Here is a 26,955-nt window from a genome sequence, read left to right as displayed (position 1 = left end):
TGAAGGTTTGGGTAGCAGGAACACAGCAAGAATGTAGCAGGAACATAGCAGGAGAGAAGATGACCCTGATTCCTTTGGAGGTGGCAATTTTGTCAGGAGGGTGAGAGGATGATTTAACTTTTTAATTCTCTGCATTTGCATGAACAAAACAATTTTCTAAGACAGCCACTCTATATCTCAACCTAGGGTTGAAAAAGGCAGGTGAAATCAGGGACATTTGGGGATACCAGATATAAATATGCCCATTTTAACATGTAGGAGCTGTCTGATCACCACCAGTTAAGTTCTCATAATGCAGTGACTACCTACATATCAGATTTGTCATCATTTCCAGTGTGTTTATGTTCCTTTTCCAAACAACTGTAATCAAAAGTTTTCATGGCATCTGGATATGTTCAGTTAAACATACAAAAACAAATGAAGGGAGTATCATATAAAATATCAAGAATCATCACGACTTCTAATACTAGCTTACTCTATAAAGGTATAGAAAATGAAGCAAGAATTTGAAGCTACCACCAAACCAAACAATTTATAGGACAGTTTTCAGGTTCCAAAATCATTCCCAGTATATTGCTTCATTTTCGTTTTGATCACTATAATAAGCCCAAAAGACAAATAGTGTAGAGGCTATTATCTTTATTTTTGCCAAATAAAGAAACCAAGAGATTAGAGTTTGCTCAAAGTCACAAGGCAAGTACTTGGTAGAGTCACGAGTAGGTTTTTTGAGACCTAAACTAGTCCACACTGCTACAGCAGATGAAGTTATACAAACCTGTATCTACATGAGATTATGTATAAGAACAATAGTAGGATTCTGGTCCCATGATCTTCACTCCTTGATGTTACACACATTAAATATGTTATGTTACATGGCAAAAAGGACTTTGTAAACTCAATTAAGATTACTAATTAGCTGACCTCAAAACAGGTAAATAATCCTGAATCTGTGTATTACCACTGCCCCTTCATGGAGGCTCTCTTATAATACTCAAAATAATGTTTTTAACTGTGACTTGACTTGGAAATAGTCCATGCATAATATATTTTCTTGATAAATCTCAACGATTTTAACCATGTAAATCTCATGTGGAATCCTGCTTGCTTTGGCCACGAGATAATTTTAGTCATAACTGTTACTTTGAAAATAAGTACAAACTGACCTAGTATTCTTATACCCTAAAATCATTAATGTCTATTTCTTAATTCATCTGAACAAACTGAGTCATTCTGTAGGAAATCATATACTTCTACATTAATTCTTAAAACATGTTTGTATATCTATTTCTTGTATTTAATTTAAAAGTATTCCCTGAATGGAAAGTTTTTTGTTGTTGTTATTTTCTGGCAATTTTTTCCCCCAAAGAGGGGACAGTATAAAAGTCAATTATTTAAAATGCAAACAGAATTATTTTATTTAAAAATCTTTAGCTCAACATGAACTTAATTTTTACCCATTTAGATACATATGAGATAATAGTTTTCTGAATACTAAGTACTGACCACAGAGACCACCAGTCACGAATAAGCAGATTAAAAAATCTTCATGCTGTAAACTTCCTTATATACCATATTCACAATTGAGGCCTCTAAAGCAAAATGTGAAATAAAAATAACCTAAAATATTTTAGAAGTTTCTATTATCGCTTATAAATCAGGACACAACTCACAGTCAATATTCAGAGTAGAGAGTAAGTGCACCTAAGTGGAAAGGATATAAAGGAAGCAAAGACTTCCTGTTGAGTTAGGAGACGTTGAAGGCTATTCTACTGCAGATGATACTACAGATTGTTTATGTCCCCTAAGAATCCACATGTTGAAACCTCATCCCCAATATGATGGTATTTGGAAGTAGGGCCTTTGGGGGGTGATTAGGTCATGAGGTTGGAGGCCTCATGAGTACTGTTAGTGCCCTTACAAAAAAAGCCTCAGAGAGCTCCCTTGCCATGTTGACCACATAAGGTCACAGTGAAAAATGGCCACCTATGACCCAGGAAGTAGGCTCTTACCAGACGCTGAATCTGCTGGCACATTGATCTTGGACTTTCTAGCCTCCAGTACTGTGGAAACAAATTTCTGTCTTTATAATCCACCCAGTCTATGGTATTTTTATTATAGCAGCCCTAATGGATAAGACAGTTAAATACCCCCTGAAATACAAATAAAGCCAGAAACATAACCAAGATTCATTTAGCATAAATTCAAGAATTGCTAGACTTTGTTGATCAGCCAATTTGTCAGATCCATCCAGGTTCCCATCCCCTCTTTATACCATTCTCTTCGGGAATGTGTCCCAAGGTAACTGCCCCCTTTACAGTAACAGCCTCAACCACAATTAAGAAAATAATAATAGATAATGTTTATTGAGGTTTATATTGTGCCAAGATCTATAAGCACATTACATGGATTATATCTTTTAATCATTACAAGCCCTATTAGATTCCTACTGCTTTATCCATAGTCTACAAGCTAGACTAACTGCAGAAGGCTTCAGAGCTACTGACTGTTTGACCAGGATGCAACTCCCAGTCTATGTGATTCCATTCTCTAAACAACACGTTATATTAATATACCTGTAAGTTATATCTCAGTTAAAAGACTGAAGTCTTGATAAATATTGCACCAAAAAGTAAAATAATAATTAAATGAGAAAAAAATTGATTGTACTCCATTCATTTACCAGTTAATTTTTTATCATAATGTGTGCCAAGCATTGTGCTATGGCACTGGAAATACTACAGTGTCATCATCATCATTATCATCATATCCATCACAGGACACAAATATTGTTCTAATCATTTAACCTGTATTAAATCCTCACAATAATTCTAGGAGTCAGGCTGTATTACTGCTATCTCCATTTTATTTATTTATTTATTTTTGAAAACTAAGGTTAGTCATCTATTGAAACTGAAAACTCTTGACTCCTGAGCCTGGGAGCTTTATCTTGTTTTATGTTTACTTTTTCACTTTGTGGTTATCACACTGTATATAGATTACTGTAATATGTTTCATTTTGCATAAATATGTAACTCTTCACAAACATTTTAATGCTATATATAATGTGAATAAATTAGAAAATATTCTAATTTATTATATGATACATACTTTATTTTCTAACAGTTTTTTTAAGTAGTGTTGGAACATACCCAACCATTTGGTTGGAGAAACAAAGGGCAATTCTTGTGAACTTAAATATGATGTCAAAAGCAGAATTCATAAAGGAAAATATGAATTATTTTACAAAATAAATTTGTTTTACCTTTTGCATATTAAACATAATAAATATAATATAAAGATAAATGAAACTTGAGACAACATACTTGCAACATGTAAGCAACTTCCTTAATGTTTTTGAACAGTTAGGCTTGACATAAGCACCCTACATAAAAATGAAATCCGGGGCTTCCCTGGTGGCGCAGTGGTTGGGAATCTGCCTGCTAGTGCAGGGGACATGGGTTCGGGCCCTGGTCTGGGAGGATCCCACATGCCATGGAGCAAGTAGGCCCGTGAGCCGCAGCTGCTGAGCCTGCGCGTCTGGAGCCTGTGCTCCGCAAAAAGGGAGGCCGCGATGGTGAGAGGCCCGCGCACCGCGATGAAGAGTGGCCCCCGCTTGCCACAACTGGAGAAAGTCCTCGCACAGAGATGAAGACCCAACACAGCCAAAAAAATAAATAAATACAATACAATAAAATAAAAAGATAGTAGTTGCACTCATACCTGTACCTTAATCATTAAAAATAAAAAAAATAAAAAAATAAATGAAATCCACTCCTGAAATCCCTACTCTCTCCTTTTAACCTACAAGACAATTTCCTTATCCTCTGTTCCACTTCATTAGAATGTAAGCTCTACGTGAGCAAGAATTTCTGTTTTGTTCACCGTCTGTAATTGCAACACCCAGAACAGTTCTTGGCATCCATCTCTACTTAATAAAATGTTGTTGAATAAATTATAAAACTAGGTGGTATGATCTACTTCATGGTTAAAAACATTACTTTGAGATATTTATTTATTGAAACAAGTCTCTAAGTATAGACACCAAAGTGTTACCATTACAACTTTTCTTCAATGAGTATATACTTCAGGTTAAAAAGTAATTAAAACTAAAACAAAGATGAGGAAGTAACTCTCCCTCAAAAAAAAAAAATAGCCAAGGTTTCTTTCTTATCACATAAGAAAGAACAAAGCATTAGATTTTACCATTTTTATTCTACATAATCCTTTGCCGTTTTATACCTTTTTTAGAAAGACACGTCATCTTCAGAGCTTTTAGACTAGGAGTTGAAATCACACAATTACTGGGGTCACAAGCATACAAATTGTTTTAGAACCACTGAGGCATTTAAGAAAGGTAGAAGTCTAGTTGCACAAAGGGAAATAAAAAGCAGTTTGCAGTGGCATAAAGACGGTCATTACACAAACAACTCTAAACAGAGCTGTTTCAGAGGCTCTTGGCTCCTGGGCAGACACCGTGCCCAGGTGCTGTCTTTTCCCCTCTGCCAAGTACATCTGGGTTCAGCAGGTGTGACTGCGTGGTGGGAGGAGGGAAAGAAGTTACGGTTGGAGGAAAGTTATCGCTGGTGGAGCTCATGGGAGTGATCACCAACGCACTGGGGCAATTAGCAGATCAGAGGGCTACCTGCAGCTCCTCCACCTGACAATGAAAAACCACCAAGTGCTTTGATTTTGTTGCATATACATTTCTTGTCAACTCCTGATAATAAAATGATAGTCTGAAGCTTACTATCTTGCATATACAATTACAACTATTTTATTGTAATTTGATAATTTAAGGTAAAATCCGAATCTTGATTTTAAAGTGTTTATACATTAGACAGAGATGAAAACAAGTTAGTAATTTATTTAGTCAGCTCTTAGAGTTTGCCTCTACTTAAGTATTTATTGCTTTCTAAAAGTGTGTCACTTGTGCCATAAGTCACACGTCAGTGCATCAGTGCAAGTAGATAAGAATTTATTAAATTAGTTAATGGGTCTACTAAAGGAACACATTTTTTGTTTTAACCAGAGAAAGATTTATACACTAGCAGAGTTGTTTTTCATTCATGTTTTTCACTCCTACATGCATGCAAAAACTCAGCCAACAAATATTGAGTTCCTACTGTGTACAAGGCATCATGTTTGGAGCTGGATATACCCATTAGGGAATAAAACAGTTGTTCTTCCAGCCCCCATGGAGCTTGCAAGAATACATTACAAACAAGAGAGAAAATAAGATAATAAACAAGTGATTATATAAATGTGATGTTCGAAAAATGCATAATTTCAAAAAAGAACAGTAATAGAAGCTAGTGACAGGGGTATATTGTTTGTATCCATGTGTATGTTGATGCCTCAGTACTTAGAGAAGGTGATCACAAAGATTCTCTGAGGTTGTGCAGTTTAAGCTGAGGAATGATCTGGGAGCAGAAAATGGCAACATATAGAAGGAGATAGCTAGAAATAAAGAAAGAAATAGGAAAAATACAGAAATAGAGACAGATGATGGTTTCAAGAAGATAGTGAATACTTCAAAGGCCCCAAAAGAAATCAATATGCAAAAAAAGGTAAGGATAAGAATTTGTACATTGTATTATTATTTAGCTGATATGTACATGATATTAAAATAGCAATAAGTAGCAGAATATCAATTTACAGTGAAGAAATCAGGTAATTCTGAGATTCTGTGGGCAGAGAATACATCATACAGTAGTAATGGTCATCATTCTGAATGCAGAATGAAGAAAAATATAAAGTAAAACTCCAGTGAAGGCTAATGTAAAACAAAATTATGAAATAAAAATGACATAGATAAGTATTACTTGGAAAAAGGTGGTCTGATAGAAAAAATTAACCAGCAAAGCAATAGATTAAAAATTAAGATTGTATATGCAAAATTAAAAAGTACAGACTAATGTGTGTGGTGTTATTTTAGGGAAGCACATCCCTGGAATTCGCTGTTGAGTTTTTGGCAAGCCTGTTGCATAAATATGTAGGCTACTTGGACAGATTCCAAATGACACAACTAAAATGATGAAAGGAATGGCTTACAAGGACAGATTAAAGGAAAAATATGTACAACTTTAGCATCTCAGAAACTAAAGAAGAAACAGTATGGTTTACAAATATTTGAAACATGTAAATTGAGGAAAAAAATTCTTTGTGTACAAGGTTGCATAATTATGAGCATATTAAAAAGGAAAAAAAGAACAAAAAAGACTTCCCCTAGTAATAATGTTGTTTTCCAGTAAGAACCATTTGGACAAATAATCCAAGATGGGCAAGGATTAAGGCCACCAAGCAGATATAGACATTCTCAATAACCTAAACTCTGCAGACCTCAAAATACATAGAGGCCTATCTGAATACGACAAAGTAGGACATCTTCCCATTACTCAGCTATGCTTTAAATTTAGAAGGGATCCTCCCTCAGATTTAAGGCTTTTCTCTGAAATTGTGCTAAAGTGAAAAGAGTCCTGGACTTGGGTCTACAAAACCTAGTTTTGAGTGTTTATCACTGGGAATAGAATTATTCTGTGTATAGCTTCATCTGTCAATGGGGATAATAATAATCCACTAGGTTTTTGTGAGGTTTAAAAGAGCTGTTGCATATAAAAACATATTTTATGTGCTTGAAAGCATAGCTCTTAGTGAATATATCAATTATCATAATGAGCTCAATGTGTCAAAAGGTGTAGGATGAAGACTGTCAAAGTGCATGATGCCTGGGACTAGGTTATTACATCTGTCTTCCTGCTCTAGAGAAAATCAGCTCTCCTCTGAGTTACTGTCTACCCTGCAGCTCTCTGAATTGGTTACCGTTTTCTCTCCCATAGCTTATAGAGATGTAGCAGGAGTCCTCTTGTTCCTCAGTGCAACTTCCTGAACATTCTCTCCTTCAGCTCAAAAAAAAAAAACAACAGCAAAAAAACCCTACCCAGTTTTAATTTCATGCCATAGATCTCTATTCCCCAATACTACCCCCTTATTATAGTTATTTCCTCATCTCTGTACCTCTCTCACTCCTTAAAGATTTCTGTTCCTGGTTCACTATCATCCTTGCCAACATTTTTCTCCTGGTATAATTTTTTGGAGAATTTCAATACCCACATAGATAATTTTTCCACATGTTTTGACTCTCCTCTTCCAATGATCTTGTCTTCTACCCTCCTTCAACCATAACTCCTATGGTCATACTCCCAAATTTATAATTATCAATATCTGTAATTATAGTCTAATTACCACAATGCCCCCATCACCTTACTCCTCATACCATCACTTTCTTTCTTGCTCATTCCCCTTTGGACCCACAACTCAACCTTTCAAATTCACCAGGATTTCCAGTGGATCCTATTACCTCTTGACAGAACTCCAGTTTTCTCAAGGCCAATGAGGGGAAAGGGACGTTGGAAATTACCTTAGTTTGAGATTTAAAGAAGCAAAAATGATGAAAGCACGTGGGCTGAAAAATTCACAAATGGTTGAATACATCTTGAAATGGATAACCACAAAGACCAGGTTGGTAAAGAAGAGAGATAAGAAGAACCAAAAATTAGAGCAATGACAAGAGTGGGTTTACTGGGAATGAAGGGCAAGGAGAGGTAGAAAAACAGAAAATTCTGGCAAGAAATGGGAAGTCTGAGAAATTTAAAGTACTAGTAAATGAGCAAATCATCCGACGAGAAAGTCTAATGAACAGCATTGCCAGCAGGTACCTAAGAATGGAGCTGGGAATCATTAGTGTTGGGAACTTCCAGGAAATTTAACACCAGAATATTAAAAGGGTCACAAGTTTTTAAGGGAACAAATAATAGAGAAGAAACAAGGTTCTGAAGCCTTTGAGGAAGTTCAGGATGTTGTGATGGTTAGTAATTGGCTCCAGAGAGGAAAGGAGATGTTATAGGCTGATGGCAGGAAAGTGTGAATGTCGTACTAAGAGGCAGTTAGAATAGCTTCCGAAAAAGCAAGTAGTACACCAACTCCTCCTTCTCATCTTGTGGGTCCAACTGAGAAAAAAGCACCAACTATAGCTACCTAAAGCAAAGTGGTATAGCAGAAAAGAGTAAAAGATAAGCTGGAATCACAGTCAAGTTCAAACTCTGTCACTGGTTGCTTGAATTATAGGACATGTTGAATTATACTTGATGTGACTTTTTCAAACCTCAGGTTCCATATCTGTTAAAGGAGATTAAGAATGCCTTTTCTGCTTATGTTTCCTAGAATAGACATGGGAAATGCTGAAGAAATTTTAACTATTGTTTTTATTATTATTATTTTAGGGGAATAAATATAATAAAGCATGTAGAGGTCCATTTCAACTATAAAATACCATACAGATGTACAGAAGAAGATATTAACAAGGTGATCTCATATGATGTAATTTTCATTATTTTGTAAAATACTTAAAGTTAATCCAATTCTAGTTTTAAAAAATAAATATCTTGGTTAAATAACTCTTAAAAGAAACCAGAAGATATAATTTTCTAGCTGATATGGTTTGAGACCATTTGGTGCTTTTGTTTGGCTCAAATTTCTTAATGGGGTTACACAGAAATAAAATTAAATGAGGATGGGATGTAAAGCAAATAAAATACCTTCATTAAACTAGCAGAAATAAAAACCTAGTTAACCTTTAAAATCACTATGTCCTACATTACGTATCTGTTAACCTTTAAAATCACTTTTTCCTACATAACGTATCTGAAAATTATAGAGAAAGCATGCTCTTACATATCATACTGAATAACAGTGGAGCAATGGAATCCTAGAAAACCAAAATAAATTATAAAAATCATGTTGAAATAAAATTGAATGGCAAGGTTTTGAATCACTTCCCGAGTACTCCTCTTCTTTTTCGTCTTCACTATTCATACTAGTGATGCATCTTTCTGAAAGACACATTAACTCTGTCTGACCAAACAGAGCATACTCCACCCTTTATTTCTGAATGTGAAAAGAAAAGATGTATTGACACTTTACCAAATTAAATTTGAAATTTTAAAAAATTCTGTCCCAAGAAAATAAATATAATTTACCCCTTCCAAAATATCTACCTGTTAAATAGAAATTGGATATGATGTGTGTGTTTTACAAAAAAGAAAATCATTTAACAAAATATTTCCATGAGATACAGAATGTGTCAGTCACTGAAATACAGCATAGTTCAGGAGTTAAGAGAGCAGGCTCTAGACTTAAACTGGATCCTATTTCTAACAAGCTACTTAGTAGATTATTTATTTGGGAGATGACTTAACCTCTCTGTATCTCTCTTCTCATTCATATGTAAATAATAATAGTACCTGCCTCATAGAATCATAGTGAAAATCAAAGATGGTACTTAGAACAGGGGAACAGATAACATGCACTAAATAAATACTACACTTACTAACTATACTTAAGAAAGATATCTGAATGAATGCTCCTTGTTAAGTTATCTAGCAAGATGCTTAAATAGACATGGTGGCAGTCCCCAAACAAAGAGAAGCAAGGAAAAAACAGATGTCTGAAAAATTATTGTTTCTAGATCAAAATTAAAGTTAGCTGGAAATGTTAGAACCTTGTATCTAACAAAGAAATTGATCACTCAGAGGTAGTTTTTCTTTTAACTGAAGATGCACAGAAAACACAGCACTTCTTGTCATGTCTGGATGTTAATATTATGTGTTTAGCGATGCTCTTGCAGGAGTATTGAGAAATATTTTCAAAGTAGTTCACTCTATAACGTATATTGTAAAAAAAAAAAATGTTAATATAACAAAGTGAGAAACAAAGCTTTTAAAGTTCCTGGGACTACTTTGGACTTACCTTTTATAACATAATGCTGTTTAAAATATGTGGGTATCTCTCACAGAACACTGACGGGGGCGGGGACGAGGAGTGGATAGCTCCATTCATTTGGATATATATTGAGTGTTTCGGTTTTGTTGTTGCTGTTGCATAGTTGTGTTGTTTGTTTTGCCTTGCACTGCTCTAAGCCCTGGCTCTGTAGGAAGCACAACATATGACACAAGAATTTATAAATAAATATGAAAGCATTTTGAATGGTAATTTGCATTTTGTTTGCCGATAGACAATTTCAAAATGGTGTTGACAATGCAAAAGTTAAACTATAGAAAGAAAAAAGAAGAATAAACAAACAGGAAAAAGTGTGTGGATAAAATTAGAGTTCAATTAGCATTTGGAGCCAAACATGTGAGGGGAGAAGGGTATCGGAGATGTGAGCAAAGATAAGACTGATGCCTATAATTGGGAGACTGCTCTATGCTACTGGGAGGGATTTGCTAATTTATTTCAAATAAGAATATTCTCCAATATTCCCACTTGACTGTCCCAGTCTTTTCTGCCCAAGGGTCATGAGCCCGTTTGACCTGGGCTGTCTTCATATGATCTCCAGTAGCAGTAAAATGTAAATGATCATCCTGACCTCAGTACAAGAAGAGACTTAAGAGGATTATCGTGCATTCCCAAAATAAATGTGTTCATCAAATACCAAGCATAAACCTTAAAGAATACATGGTGTCCTAACCCATTCAGAGACCACTTTCAATCATTCACAAAATCATTTAACAAAAATAGATTAAAACCTTGGCCTTTCCGTCAGTGGGCTGTTATTACTATATTAAATTAGCTTTAAAGAGACTGATCAGTTTGATACAGACCTGTTTTAGAAAATAGAGAAAAGTAAAGCTTAGATCTAGAGTCAATTTTCTTTCTCCATAGTAACAATCACATTCAAAAGTGCTTTAGTACTCAAAAAGCCTTCACTTAAATTCTTGAACTTAAATCCTCCATTCTACTTTATGCACTATTAAATCTTCTGTTGAACAAATCCTACACAGCTTCTATCAGCATAATAATGCATATTTTAAAACAAAATAGTAGTACCTTTTCTTCTAAAATATTACCAAATAATTGCAGGGCATCGTATCTGCATTCTGAGATCAACTTCTTTTCTACAAAATTGAGTCCTCTGTTTCATAATTTGTACCTTCATTCATTACTTTAGGAGGAAAATCAATAAAAAATGTTTAACAACATATTATCTGAAATGATGGGAAAATAAAGTTTCAAACAAGCACATTCTTCAGATATGTCTCTTTCACCTTTAAACAGGTTTTTCAAGCTTAAACATTTTGGACAAAATCTCTTCAACAATGTACATATTTCACTGCCTTTGTAGACCCCAAATGTTGAACATATTGCAGTGAGTCTTTGTCTAGGATGCAAGATCAATACTGGCATCAAATACAAGCATATTCCCTCACAGGGTAACGCCTTTTGGCCTTTAAACATAGCCCCTCTCCCACCCCAAATAAATGTCTCTAGTTTTTTACACTGTAAGGTAGCTCTGCTTTTACATATACTTTTCCAATCTCCTCTTTGTCTAACAGCTGCCAGGTTTTATTGCTCTGATTAAGTCTGACCTATTACCTCATAGGTCTTTAATTTTTTGAATTCAGTTTATAGAGAGCCCAGGAACTTAAAAACCAAGAGAAATAGACTTTTCTATATAATTTAAGGCCGAAATGCATTATCTATTTTAGGTGGTCAGGAGTTTTTGATGTTTTCTCCTAGGTTCTCAGCTCTGTGCTACAGGCAAAGCAAGATACTTCTCTACAAGTGGGGTGGATATAAATTATTGCCCAGTTGATAGTTTTAGGCAGGACACTGTGATCATATCAAGGTGTAAAATCCTGAGTTGCTCCATAATTCAGATCCTAATTTATTTATGTTTATGTTTTAAACCTCAGGATTTAGTAGTAGAGGCTTTACACTGTCATTTTTTTTTTTTTTTTCCTCACAGGAAAGCAAATTGCAAATGTCACAGTGTTTTGGAGATTTGCAACCTTTTAATAATGATGACAGAATTTTATAGTGGATGCTGTGCCCTAGTTGCTATCCAGCAAGGAAATGTTGGAAGGAGGGTTATTTAAGGAGGACTCTGACACAGAAAGGATGCCACTGGAGACAGACTGCTTGACACGATATCAGCGACTTTATAAAACACAGAGAGAACGTGTAGAAAAGGTGTGACGGTGAATCTGTAACACTGTTTTAAGGGCTATATCAGCAGATGCTAGAACTAACTTTTGGGGAATGGTTATCAGTTAAGAATTAGAAACAAATAATGTCAAGTCACTGAAAGCTATTGAAACATAATAGGCACATACATAAGGAATAATGACTGGCTTAAATGGGTAATGACAAAACTTTATCATGTCATTTAGTCGCTTTCGGCCACGTGACTGAAGTTAGAAACTTACAAGTTTCAGGAAACATACACTTTACCATTGTGACAGAAAAGGATAAGCTGTAATCTCTTCCAGTACTTTAGATCTGTACATATAAATAGTTGAATATACATCCACGTAAGTCAATATAACAAGTACTTACTTCTATGTATAAAATTTACAGTTGGTATGGAGAGTAAGCTTAAAAGTACGCCAAACATTTCAGTAATAATTGTTTTACTACAAGCTCCTCATAGCTCTATGTGCATTTCCTTGGAAGTTACTCAGGAACACCCTGAGAAATAATGGCTCAACCTAGACATATAGTTATTTGTGTGTGGCAGTTAGAGCAACTCTGCTTCCAAGTTAAAATCCTGTGGTACAAGCAGCAGGTCCTTACAACTCACCCTCCTTCTCTTTCTCAGGGGAGCACTGAAAACTTTAATAATATCAGTCTCACAGAGAGTAGAAAGTCACTTTATGTGGATTTGCAGATTAACGTTTACTACTTTACTTCCCCCGCCCGCCACCCAACATCTTTCCTTTAAAAGATCTCCATTGATTATCCTGACACCTGCTGGCAAGGGCATAGTCGACGATCCTAGTCTACTTTTCCCTTCAACAATTTCCCCAAAGCAAAGACTGTTTAGAGGTGTTTTAAGTAACAATTAAGTGGTAATTCATTCAGTGTAAGTATTTATAGTACTTAATTTTTAGCATTATCACACAACCATGAGAAAATTTTCAATAATCCATTTCACATAGCCAACAACTTAAGTCTTTATATATAAATACATGTTTGCTTTGATTAACCAAAAGATATTGTAATCATTATATGGACTGTGATTTAAAAAACAAGAACAAAAACATGCTAGACATCTTCCTTAAAAGACAGGTAAGAATTAAGTAATAGGAATGGCTTGGCTTTGGTTTTCTACTATTTTTTTTTCATCATAATAACATCAGTTTGCAAACTACTTAGGAAATAAACTCAAACTCATATAAACTCATAGGAGTAAACTGATTAGCCTGAGAGAAGCCATACCATTAATTAATTACATATTTGCAAAATTTGCTGTTTGTTTCTCAGTACCCAAGCGTTCTGATTTGCTCTGACTTGAACTGAGTTCTGAAACCCGCATTGTTTTTCATGGGTTTATTTGGCAAGGAATATAATGAACCTACTACATCATAAATGATACTCAAAGCTATTGGCGCCTGCAAGTATGTTCAGTAAACAACAAATATCAGAATTACTTTCTTAGGCTTTAGGAAACTCTCAGATCAGGCGGGTTTTCAAAACTGTACACAAATGATAACATATACAGTCCATCCCATTATTCAAAACCCTTCAAAAGATGAAAAGTTTTAAAAATAAATTACCTAATTAAAATTTTTATCTTAATTAATATCAGTGAAATTAAGAATGTGGACTACTAATTTAGAGTCTAAAAACTGTTAAACTTATACTTTGTAATGGTTTTGAGCAACCAAGCTTTTTTAGTCTAGTCATGTATATGGTATTCTTATTTTGTGAGAAGGAAAAATCATACGTATCTAACAAGAAAGGAAAATTTTATGAAAATATTTATTAAAAATAGCCTACATCCTGAATACATGTTTTATATAAACACTGATCTTAAGATATTTGAGAAAAATACAAGAGAGTTTTAATTTAGAGAAGAGTTCAGAAGTAAAATACATTTGCCTGGTTTTGAAGATCTTTGTAAATTCAAGATTACAGAGGGGAGAACAGGCCATTTCAATTTTTGTAACGCTTAATGTGTATTATTATGAATGTTTTCCCCAAACAATATAAATTTAAAACAAAAATACATTTCAATTCTAAGAAAATATTTCAAAAATAATTAGAAGAAACTTTTTTAAGGACCAGAAGGGAAAAAATGTGTTTTGTATCATAACAGTGGTCAGGGCTTTGCATTAGTGTCAAACTGTACCAGCAGGATACTTTATCTTCAATTACTTATTATTTTTAATTCAGTATTTCAAAATTATTTTTTTAATGTTTCACCTGGAATCTGTAGCTAGCATTTATTTTTAAAGTATACAATTAATGATCATGTAAATCAAGTAATGAAGACACTAATGTGTAATAATTTTTTAAAGTACAGTAACTTGTTATTTCAGCATGAATATTGCTATACTAATCATAGAAGCATGGGTGTTTTTGCCTCGAGTGAGACTGTTCAGGTACTAATTGATCCCCATGTAGAATTAACTAAAAATCGCCATTGATTAAAAAAGGAAATGTGAATGCCAATGATTCATAGTATTTAGGACATGTCTAGACATTTTTAAACAGTACCATTTGCTTAAAGACTTCAGACACAAACTGCAAGCACAGGGACAGATTGCATAAGATGTCACGTGCTTGCTGCAACTGTATGCATGTAATTGGATTTTTTAGAGCAACCCATAACAATGAATAATTTAAGAGTTAATGAAATATTCAATCTGACTGATCCATTGGTTTAATTTTAAAATAAAAACTACTAAGAAAAGGAATTATATGTCCTTATCAAATCCCAGTCATTAATACACGTAAATTGCAACCCACACAGGGAAACACCAATTTATAAAACGTATACATTAGACAAATGATATCTGGGGAGGTGGAGTGGGAGAGGTGCAAGGTAAATTCTCATCGTTAACACTGGCCTCAGTAAGTTTGCTCAAAGTTTAATTGTTTGGAGATGTCACATAAGCTGTACTCTGCCTTTCTGCAGAGCTGAGGGAGAATAAATTAGAAAGGTGCAAGTTTAACAAAAAGAGCTCGTGGAAAATGGTCCATTTCTTTCCTATCCCTCTCCTCACAGGCTGTCTGGACAAAAAGAGAAATCTACGGAAGAATGTGGAGTACACACTGCCCAGCATTGTCTAGGAGACGGAAAGAGAGCCCAAGCAACACACCAAGGTTGGATTGCCTGGTGGAGTAAGCTGTGTCCTAGGCATGTGTATCTTTAGACAGCAGAGCTTCCGGCTGCAGCGAGACGGGACTCACCGCACCCGAGGGCTCCAGCAACCAGACCTAGGGAGGCTAGCGCGGCACACAGGTTAGATACACTTTCTCCTCCTCCACCTGCGCCGCCCTCCTCCTAGGTGCCAGGACTGATGATGGAGGCGATGGTGTCAAGGAGTAGGTGCCTGTGAGTGGGTGAGGGTGTGTTTTCGGTTTGGGGTGGGAACGGAGGCGGGGAAAGGAGGAGGGGAGGGGAATGCCTGCCGTTCTCCCCCTCCTTTCCTGCTGAGGGATCAAAGTGCAGAAGGAATCCAGACGGGAAATGAAAGAAAGGAGAAATATCGGTAGTGAAAACACTGTCTTTTTCGTATAGCTGGGGCAGTCCGCGGTGCAACTACAGAGCCATTACCATCCCTTAACCTTCAGTGGAGTGGCTGGCTGCCTCTGCCTGATAACTGGAAGGGCACACAGTAAACGTAAGCGAGGGACACACCTACTCGCAGGGGGAAATAGCCACATTCTGGGGGAGGGAGGGAGGCCGAGGAAAGGTACGGCCTGGATAGCTACTGGTAGGGCACCGAGGGCATCTGGCCAGGAACACCCGGCTTCTTAGGCAAATAGTAGCCCAAGAGTTTACAATTTTCCTGTGAAACAAATAGACGGATGGGTGCATGGATGAATGGTGTAGAATATTCACTCAGCGTCTAATCTCAAATGGATTTGAGTCAATGCATCTTTTAATCCAGCCACCTTTTTAAAGAGGCACAGCATTTTAAACCCTGTAGTGCACTCAGCTCTCCACTTGAAGCAGCCTGCGGAGGGTTTCATTACCCACTGAACGCATAGAAGGAGCCGCCTGTATATGTGGGCGCAGAAGGGACTCAGGTCCGCCTCGAGCAACCTACCCAGAGTCCCTGCAGCTCCCCCTGCCCTTTCCAGGCGCCAACTTCAACCCCAACGCGAGCTTAGATGGAACCAAGACCAAGGCTTGTATTGACAGGCCATCCTTCCCAGGGACCTGGAAGCCAACTACGCAACTCAGCAGGAGACTCTTCAAAGTCCTGTTTTTTTTTTGTTTGTTTGTTTTTAACAGACTGCTTTATTTCATGCAATTCATGAAAACCACCACCAGACCACCTCTTACAACTTTTCTGCTCTTGGGCGGGGGCGCCAGGGTTGTCTCGCAACGCAAGATTCCTTATTACCAAGAGTTAGGCTCCTACCAGGAGGGAATGCTGAGCAAAGCTTGAGGCCCTTTGGGCTACAGGAAGGGCGGGTTCCTGGGGTTTTTCTGCTATTGGTGCTGCGCCTCCAGGATGGGGAGATGGGAGAAAGCCGAACTGACTTATCAGACCCGTCTCCACCGCACCCACCGCCCAAACTCCCAACACCGGGTTCGGATTTGCAAACTGCTTGGCGTGGGCCGGGCACCAGAGCACAGCACCCTGGAGGCGGACAGCCCTACGGCACTCTTCCCCTTTCCACTCCTCCACTCCCGGGGCACCCTCGCTTCCCTCGCTCCCCAGCGAAAGCCCCGTCTGGAGCCGGGAGCCGGCATCACCCACACTGCCCAGGGAGGGTTCGCGTGGCTACCCGGGGGCCAAGTAAGCCGTGGAAGATCTAGTTTCCCTCCCGCCTCCCCTGCATCCCCGTCCTTCCTCGATCTCATCTGGGTACCCCACACCCTCTTCCCGGCTCAGCCCCGCACACTCCGCTCTGACTTTGCGAGCACTTTTCCTGGGCACGCAGGGCAGGGCGCAGCCTCCTCGGTGCCGCCCACGGCGCTCCCCACCCCTGGAGCGCCCGGGGGACCTCCTCCAGCCCCCTGCGCAGCGTTTCCCAGGGGACTCTCTGACTGTCCCGCAACCGGCGCCCGGGGCCGTCGCCTCACCTTTGCAGAACTGAGGGACACCAAGGCTGAGCCCAACCAGGAGCCAAGCAGCCACCGAGCGCTTCATGATCCCGTCTCTCGGACGTGACCCCGCTGGTCAGGGGTCCTAGTGGAGAGTAGTGTCGCTGAGGCTGCACCGCAGGGCAGCGGCAGACCCCGCCCCGACAGAGGATTCAAGAAGATGTCTTTTTCGTGCAGCGTCTCCTTAAACAAATTCTTGGAGAGAGCAAGAAAGAGCGGCGACCAAAGAGAGGAATCTTTCTTCCCCTTTTGCCTGCGCTCCGGGGCGCTGGGAGGTGGGCGAGCTCCGGGGAGTCGCCAGCGGGCTCAGCCTCCTCTGCGGGTGGGTCCCAGCCGAGGCGCGGTGGGCGGGGCCGGGCGCCGGCTCCGGCGGCGGCTCGGGGTCACCCGCGCTGGCGGACCCGCAGACTGTGTGCTCTGCTTGCGCCGCCGCGGCCGGCTGCGGGGCTTCTGACTTAAGAGAACAATGAAGCGTGAGCAGGCGGGGAGCGAGGGAGCGAGCCCAGAGCGCACTGTGTACAAACAGAGGCGGCGTGCGTGTGAGCTTGAGCCTCGCAGGCGCCCGCCCGCCCCGTGCGCCCCTCCTTCCTATTCCCTCCAGCAGCCTCCCCCTCTTTCTCTCCCCCCCCCACCCCCCAGGGGTGGCTCCTTCTGCTGGAAGAGAAAAGGGAGACAACTGCAGCCACACCCTGGCACCTGCCACCACCTCTGAAGTTCCTACAGTGCCTGTACCTTCTGCACACACGCCAGAGACTCCGGGGTTAAGGGAAGCAACCCTTGGTGTCTGAGATTCTCTTGGTTTCCAGCACTGACTTTATAATTAACCACGTTAAGGAATCCCCTGAAGTCCCGTTCTCTGCATAGCCAGAAAAAGAAGTTAAGAGATTTTGAAAAGTGGCTCTTGGGGCACAAAGCTGCCCGAGAGACAGAATGCTGCAAAGTGAATTGTCCCGGATTCCAGGAAATGCAACCTGGTCAGCAAATAGACTCTAATCAGCTAAGACAGGGCTTTTCTGCACTTTGGTTGGCTCTAGGGTTGGGGAGAGAGCCCTGTGGGCTCATCTGTCCACCGGGGCAAAAAGGTGAAGGCACAGGGCAAGCCAGTGGGAGGCATACATCCCTCAAAGAGGACATCTGTTTCAGATGAGAAATAGTGGGGCGAGTTTGGGGACCGTGCAAGAAAATAAAAGGCAAAGACAGATTCTTGAAGCATCACCATGGTAGATCAAATTTCGCTGCTACCCACCAAAAGCAATATAAATTGACTGGCTTTTGCAGTCAGAGTGGCTGAACCAAACTACAACCCATGGCCTACAATAGTGTTTTCTCCTCTGTTTTCGGTTTAAAATATTTGCTTAGGGTACGTGGATTCAGCTCTGGCAGTTGCAGGTACCAAAATGAAAAACAGCCTTTAATTTTTTTTTTTTTTCCTTCTAGAGAGGGAGGTAGGGAGAGAGACAGAAACACCAACAAAGAAACATTGAAGGAAACATTCTTGAAGGCAAAGATTTGAAAGGAGAATGTACTAAGAAAAGGATAGCAGAGGACAATTGGTCATGCAATTCATCTCCTTTTGCCTCCTTGAGTCCTTTAAACTTCAATTTCTACCTTCCTTTGGAATTTGAAGTGAGATCAAGGATGTAAGGCTGATGGAAAAATAACTGCATACTGCCACCGAGAAGTTAAGGTACTGCTGGCAAACAAACAAACAAAAAAACAACAGCAACAACAAAAATTATTTGAAAATAATTTTGTTCAGATCTCACGTTTGGCGGGGGTACAAGAACATTTTTTAAAAAATGATTTTGCTAAGGGAAAGAGAAAGAATCATTTATTTACATTCTGTTTTCTTGCTTAAAGCCGCAGATGTTAGTGTAAGCTACCACTGTCCAGAGCTGCAGCAAAGCAGTTTTAAACAAGCAAATTCCAACTTTCTGTCACATCACTGTTACTTAATTTTAAAAGTATGCTTTTTATCAGTCATGTGGTGGCATGTCCATCATAAAGTATCTCTTTAACTTTTTGAAGTGAGATGTTTAATATTAGTTTTAAGGTATTATTTCTAAAACATAGTACTAAATCTCAAAAACGAACAGACACACACTACTATATATATGATAGGTAAACAACAAGGACCTATTGTATAGCGCAGGGAGGTCTACTCAATATTCTATGATAACCTATATGAGAAAAGCGTCTAAAAAAGAATGAATATATGTATTTGTATAACTGTATCACTTTGCTGTACACCTGAAACTAACAAGACATTGTAAATCAACTATACTACAAGAAAATTAAAATAAATAACTAAATAATAAAATAAAATCAGAAACCAATGACTGTGATGAGACATTAAAGAAAAAAGTGTGCCAAGAGTTTTGTTTATTTTCCTATTTATTCCCTGTTTCCACTTTTCTGATAATATATGACCTCAGTAGGCATGTTAGAAAGTTAAATAATTTTTTTGGCAACAGTGTATGTTACTAAAATTTTCTTTCTTTTAGTTTAAGTTCTTAAAAAAAAAAAACTCCAGGAGAGCATAAAACTACACTAAAATTCATATTCTATGACCAAATGCCTAAAATTGTGACTATAAATGCCATTCTGTATTACCTGGTAGTCGACTTGTAAAATATGTTGCCAGTTTAACACCTCTACTTTCTTAGGTCCCATTTCCAATCTAAATTTGATACATAATCTTAGATTCATACCTCCCTGTACATAGTTACCCCTTTTTCCCCACTTATTGATAATCATCATGTACTAATAATCCTTTCATTTTGAAAATTCCAGGCACTTTACCTAATTTACAGTTATAGGACTCATTTCACTCTTACTAAAGTCATATACAGCCTGTCCAGAAGTGGAATATAAGAAATGTTAAAGGACCACAAGAAATAGACATTTTATAAAAGGAAAAGAAAAAGGGTGGAATTCTGTTAAGAATTTTTACCTCACATAAAGTGCAAAAGGACCTTTACTAATCACATATGGTCCAACCTACAGTTTTATAGCTTCTCCAAATATATGCCTAGAGCAGCAAAAATGAATCTATACATCACTTGAAGACAGCAGATCCCAAAATATTTTCTGCAGGCTTACTTTCCCCAAGATGTTAATGGGGAAAAAAAAAGTTTCATAGTCAAATAATTTTGGGAAACATCGCCAATCAAAGCAACCTCTTAAAGATTCATGGTGAATGTTAGCATATTAAAAGCTTTGAAAGGTCCTGTAATTAAGAAACTTTTTCAAAAGTGTTAATCCAGCATCTTTCAAAGTTTGTGTTTTTGTTTTTGTTTTTTTACTAAGGTAAGGTTTTTCTCTGCACATCTGTTAACATATTGTATTCAGCACTATAAGGAAAATAACTTGGGAAATGTTGTCTGAAAATAAAGCAGAATAAAGTATCAGCAAAACAAACAAAAAAGAGACTGTGGAAAGTTTACCGGTTTTCAAGAACTATTCTTATTGACTCCTTGTTTAGATTCTGCAACAGAACATGTCTGAATTGGAATACTGTCTCTACCACTTTAACTCTTTTAACATAGGCAATTCAGTTAATTGCCAAGTCTCAATATTCTTATCTGTAAAATGGAGTTACTAATAGTATCAAACTCATAGTGGTAAATTATTGTGGTTACAAAAGGGCTTAGGCCAGTAGTGGGCACACGATGGTGGTGATGGTGATGGTGATGATGATGATGATGACGATGACAGAGACAATAATCACATACAGAATTCCAAAAGAATTTTCCTCAATAGCTGATTATCTCAATTTCCCATCTCCCATCCCCATTAAATTATCTGGAAAAAAAATTTTTAACTCATCTTTTAATTTTTCAATCAGCAAATAAAGGAAGCATTTTGTATTCCTGTAATTATTGAAAGATATTTATAACTAAACTAGATATAGGAAGCATCTTAGATTATTTGATCAAATTACACTCAGTAGTACTAATTTTAAAAATCATTTTGTGCTTAAAAACTTTATTTTGCATTTCAAAAACTCTATTTTCTTTAATATCCCAAATGCCTCTGAATTCAAATCTCAGCATTGTGGGATCCAAAGCAGAAAACCCAGTCAAGCCCACCTAGACTTCTGACTTACAGAACTGTGGGCTAATAAATTGGTGCTTTAAACTGCTAAATTTGTGATAACTTGTTAAGCAGCAAGAGAAAAGTAATACAGTAAGTCACTATCATCATCCCTTTTTTAGAGAGAAGGAATGTGGCACAGGTTGGTTAGGTAAATTGCCTATGGTCTCAAGTTAGTGTCAGTCTGAAACCAGAAACCACTTTACTCTACTGGTAAAAATCATGGAGGGTCAGCTGTATGCTAAGCACTAATGCATCTTTAAATATATTGTTTCACTAAGTCATCCCAACAACATTTATGAAGTAAATATTACTATTATTTCTCTTTACAGTTGAGGAAACCAAGGATCAAAACATGTAAGTAATCTGCCCAAGATTAAGGCAGCAATGAGGGATGGAGCCAAGAGCCATGATCTGAGCCCTGGTTTGATTCCAGGAGCAATTTTCATAACCATTATGCTGTAGCATCTATTTAGTCAGGGGTCTAATTTATCTCATTCATTTATATTTTCAATTTAAGTGGCTATAACTGTAACTGTCATTTTTTTAGTACAGTCTGCATTCTCTTTGACCTTGATTTATCATTTTAGAGTATACTTTGCTTGACTGTAGAGTTCCAAGTACATTTTAAAATTCTCTAAAATATTTGCATAACTCATAACACTTTTTTTCATTGCTCTCCACAAACACCAAGCTAATTCTTTCCTCCAGTCCTCTGTTCATGCTGTTGCCCCGATCTGAAAGGACTTCTTACAAATTCTACTAGCTGAATTCCTGTCTGTCAGACCTTCCAAATTATTCCAGCACCACAGAACCACGATTTCTTAGAATTAGTACTTCTTATTTTTTTCTAGTTGTTTCATTGGTGTTAGCCTTATCTTTCCAAATAATTACAAACGGATCTTGCCGTGAAGATAACTGCATTCCTTGGATATAGCTGAATGTTATGTTCTAAACTTCTTCAGTCTTTCCACTATGAACACTAAGGAAAATTCATTTGTAAAAATACACATTTTATACCAAATTCAGAGTTTCCAGTATTTCCCTGCTTGATTCCCTGGTGGATGCTGTTTCCAGAACATATGCAGGGCCATTACACAGGGGTGAGCCTTTGCCTTCAGGGTCTGACCCTGGTAAGAGAAATTTCTGGTGCCTCTAATTACTTCCCTCCAGTTTCCTGCTCAACCCATTGAGTGACTTAATTTTCAGCTCCCTAAAATATTTTTTCAATAACTAATACATGCACATAATAAAAGCTCAAAGGTACAAGTGGTTGTACAGAGAAATAAAGGTTTCCTTCTTGATGACCTTCCCTCCTTACACAGGGATGTTTCCCCAGGGCCAACAGCTGGTAGCTAGTAGCTATTGCTGTGTATCCTTCAAAAGATATGTGTATATATACATACACACATACAAACACACCCTTGTGCACATGTGTGTATATAGAGTATTGTACACATGCTTTTGAAAAAATTGCTAAATTATACAAACATTATGTATCTTACATTTTTTCACCCAAAAATTATATATTTCTGAAGTTGCATCAAAGACTGGCATAGTATTTGCATAACATAAATCCTTTTTGATAGACATTTCTTTCCAATCTTTTGTGATTGCAAGCAATGTTGCAGTGAATGCACATCTTACACACATGTGCAAGATAAACTCATTAGAATAGACTGCTTGAAGTGGCATTGTTGGGTGAAAATTGTGGGACTTCCCTGGTGGCACAGTGGTTAAGAATCTGCCTGCCAATGCAGGAGACATGGGTTGGACCCCTGGTCTGGGAAGATCCCATAGGCTGCGACTAAGCCCAGGCACCACAACTACTGAAGCCCATGTGCCACAGCTATTGAAGCCCACACACCTAGAGCCTGTGCTCCGCAGCAAGAGAAGCCACCACAATGAGAAGCCCATGCACTGCAACGAAGAGCATCCCCCACTCGCCGCAACTAGAGAAAGTCCGCGCACAGCAACGAAGACCCAACACAGCCAAAAATAAATAAACAAATAAAATAAATTTATAAAAAAAAGAAATGATTAAAGAATAAATAAATAACAAAATAAAATTGTGGTAGATATTGCCACGCTGCCATTCATAAAAGATATATGAATTCATCCTTCCACCTATAATACATCGAGAACTTGTCTTCCTTACATCTCGGTTGGTACAATGTGTTTGCAATTTGCGGTCTTCTCAATCTTGCAGATGAAAAGTGGTATCTCATGGTTTTGAATGTTTTTTGAGTGGTTTTAGGAACTTTTCACATATTTAAAAATAATTTACATTTTCTTTATGTTACCTACATTTCATGTGTTTTGCTCTTTTTTCTACTGGGTTGCTGACACTTTTCTTGATTGGTAATCTGCATATAATAAAGAAGTTAGCCCATTGTGTGTCATATTTATGACAAACAATTTATCCAGCTAGTTTACAGCTGCTTTGTTTGATTTTGCTGTGCTAAAATGTTTTATATTTGGAGTGATGAAATTTAACCACCTTTGCTTTATGATTTCTAGGTTTTATTTTTTTGCTAAGATAGACCCTCACCATTCTGAGTTTATAAACATATTCTTATATATTTTCTCATAGTACTTTTATGGATATTATGTTTTCATGTGTGTATTTACAATTCTTACTCAACTGAAATTTATTTTTTAATTAATTAATTAATTTATTTATTTTTGGTTGTGTTGGGTCTTTGTTGCTGCTCTTGGGCTTTCTCGAGTTGTGTCGAATGGGGGCTACTCTTCATTACAGTGCATGGGCTTCTCATTGCAGTGGCTTCTCTTGTTGCGGAGCATGGGTTCTAGGCATGTGGGCTTGAGTAGTTGTGGCACGTGGGCTCAGTAGTTGTGGCTTGCAGCCTCTAGAGCACAGGCTCAGTAGTTGTGGTGAATGGGCTTAGTTGCTCTGCGGCATGTGGGATCTTCTTGGACCAGGGCTCGAACCCATGTCCCCTGCATTTTCAGGCAGATTCTTAACCACTGGGCCACCAGGGAAGCCCCATAGGTATTTAATATTTTTATGTACTTATTTAAATGTTTTTTTTCAGTTATATTTTGTAACTGGCTGTTTATAAGAAGGCTATTTGTGTGTGTGTGTGTGTGTGTGTGTACTTATGTTATAGTCAGTCACTTTATCTAAGTCTTTTACTGTTTATATCAGTTTTTTTAGTTTATTCTTTTGGATTTTTCACATATACAATTATATCATCTGAAAATAATATTAGTTTTACCCCCTTTTTACAGATTTTCATACTTATTTCTTTTCCCCGTGAAATTGTTGTAACTGCTGCCAAATAAATGCTAAATAAATGGACACACTTGTACTGTTCCTGACTCTGATGTGACCATTCTAGTGACCTTTTATGGCACAGCACATGGCCTCTGGTCTCCTGGGTCCAGGTCAGGTGGTACAGTCATTTTCTATATACCAACATTTGCTCGAAAAATAACTTTAAGGGGTGAAGACGTTACTGTCAGTGTAGAAAGGAAATCAGTGTTCATGAATGTACAGGATACGATAAAAAGAAAAATGATGTTTTCGTTAGCAAGAGAGGCTTGTGAAGATTCGGCAGGATTGGATGTCGTAAAATTTGAGGTTGCATTTGACAGAAATCTGGAATGCAACATCTGTCTTCTGATTTAAAACAAAATGATAAAAAATTCTTTTGTGCCCACCATACCCATAACTATTTAAATATATGGTTTACTGGGGGGAAATGATAGTATAGCAGTCCAAAGGACAATTTTAGACTATTTCCTCTTTTATCTAGCTTTCACTGGCATTTCCCTCTCTTTTTCCCTCCAGATATTTATTTATTTAAAATATACAGGACTTCTGGTTTGATACATCAAGCACAGTAGTTGGACCAAAACTAAATGAAACTTAGAGAAAAATGTTTCTCTCTCCATAAACAAATGAACACAAAAGATCTTCTTTGATTTCCCTGGTTCCAAAAGACTACAACTTAATGAGAAAACTCTGTCAGTAAAAATTTTTCACAATTGCTGGTTCATCAAAAAACAAAATAGAAAGTTCAAATGGAATATATTTTAATAGATGGTATTTTGGCAAACGCAATTTGAAATACAGTATGTTTCCTCAGCCATGGGGAGAATAACATTTGGTTTCTTGTGTTTAAAATTGACATTGATTCTGTTACTTTTATCTGAACACAAAATACTCCTAGCACATTCCCTAACATACATAGTAATTTTAAATACTTCACTAAAATAAAATACCATGCATCTCTCATATTAAAGTTGTAATTTGTCTTAAATTATTATTGTATTAACATAATATGAAATACTAGATTAAATATTTTTAACCCATACTTTTCCCATACAAACCTATACAGAACCATAATGCCTATATTAAAATTGGAGGATTCAGGAAATGTCATGGTTTTGTCACTGTTTGTCACTGTGAAGAAAATTATAATATCTTGGCCTTATGCCTTTGAGGGTGAGCAAAACAAAACAGTAATTTAAACCAAAAGATTTTTAATAAGGTTTTGAAAACACAATGGCAGCATGCCTTTTTTGTTTTATTGGATGATCTTGTGAACTTTAATTCATAGGGAAGATTTTATTTTCAAGGACAAAATCATAAAGCATATATAAAAACTATGAAGCAAAATTTCACCACTGTCTCACTAAATCCTTAGAGAACTGAGAGATTTATAGTTTGATTCTAATCATTATATTTTTCTTAAGGAATAATATATAGGAATGCAACTTGATTTGTAATGAAATTTATGATCTGAAATATAATGAAATGGATAGTTCAAACTGAAAAGTTGCGGCTGCTATAGTAAAAACCCATTGTAATATGGGCCTTCAGTTATCTAATCATCAATAAAAATATTTTAAAATTAATTTTCTACTTAGCTGAATTATTATTTACCATTTTATTGTAAGGAATACATTCCTGAATGTTTTCTATAAAATAATGTAATGAAAAAAATTAATATGAATTTGAAATTAGAGACTATAAAGCAACCTAAAAGTCAGGGTTTTTTTTTTTTTTTAATGATGAGTTTAGAGGATACCTGAAACTGTCAAACTGGAGATGAATAAATTAAAAGTGTATTCAGATGGAAGGAAGGTAGGTACTCTTGCCAAAAAGTTTTAAAATTGCATTTGTCTAATTTTAAAAATAAAATTAACAGGAATATTGATATGCAAACTTTTTTCTAGTCTTCCTATATGAGTAGGATACATCATAATAGTGTGTAGCGTGAGGGGTGGAAATGCTTCTAGTATTGCCTATGATGATCTGACTCAGCATCAGCTGAAAACACCCTTGTATTATTTTAACATTTTCCGTTCCTGTATTAAATAATTTGTCACTCTGGGCTATGGCTAAAGCTGGTGACTCAGTTCTGTCCCTGACTCTGCCTGGGAACCTTGAGCAATGACTGAAAAGGCCCAGAAATTTTCCCCTTGGAAGAGCCTTGGTTTTGATAACTTAAGTACATAAACTATTGATCTACAACTTTTAGCCAGTTTACTTAAAATAAAAGGAATTGCTAGTCCCTTTACCTTTAATATTTTTTAACCATAGCAAAATCTTTTATTGTTTTATCTGCTTTATTTTCTACTTTACTTATATTTGTATTATTATATTTCTTTTAGCTTTTTTAATTTTTCTTTTTCAAATGCAGAAAAATAATCTTATGAATTCTCTGAATAGCTTACATCCCTAACAAGGGAGGTGGCCAGTCCTTTTG

The 26,955-nt window shown here is 37.2% G+C and overlaps 1 protein-coding gene across 3 annotated transcripts in view; it reads right to left on the bottom strand.

The window, feature by feature from the left end:
- Positions 1–17,741, bottom strand: part of EDIL3 (EGF like repeats and discoidin domains 3) — a 438,162-nt gene extending 420,421 nt beyond the window's left edge. Inside the window, exon 1 of one of the 3 annotated variants that reach the window (XM_082623484.1) lies at positions 17,102–17,741. In XM_082623484.1, the coding sequence (XP_082479610.1) occupies positions 17,102–17,168 (67 nt within the window). In that variant the 5' untranslated portion in view covers positions 17,169–17,741. The remainder of the gene's footprint in view (positions 1–17,101) is intronic. The other 2 variants (XM_082623486.1, XM_082623485.1) reach the window with 2 other exon arrangements.
- Between the last annotated feature and the right edge of the window lie 9,214 nt (positions 17,742–26,955).

This window comes from Mesoplodon mirus (assembly GCF_964341445.2).
Source record: "Mesoplodon mirus genome assembly, chromosome: 5".
NCBI classification, from domain to species: domain Eukaryota; kingdom Metazoa; phylum Chordata; class Mammalia; order Artiodactyla; family Ziphiidae; genus Mesoplodon; species Mesoplodon mirus.
The sequence above is the reverse complement of the archived record's forward strand: the minus strand, read 5'-3'. Positions and strand labels throughout refer to the sequence as shown.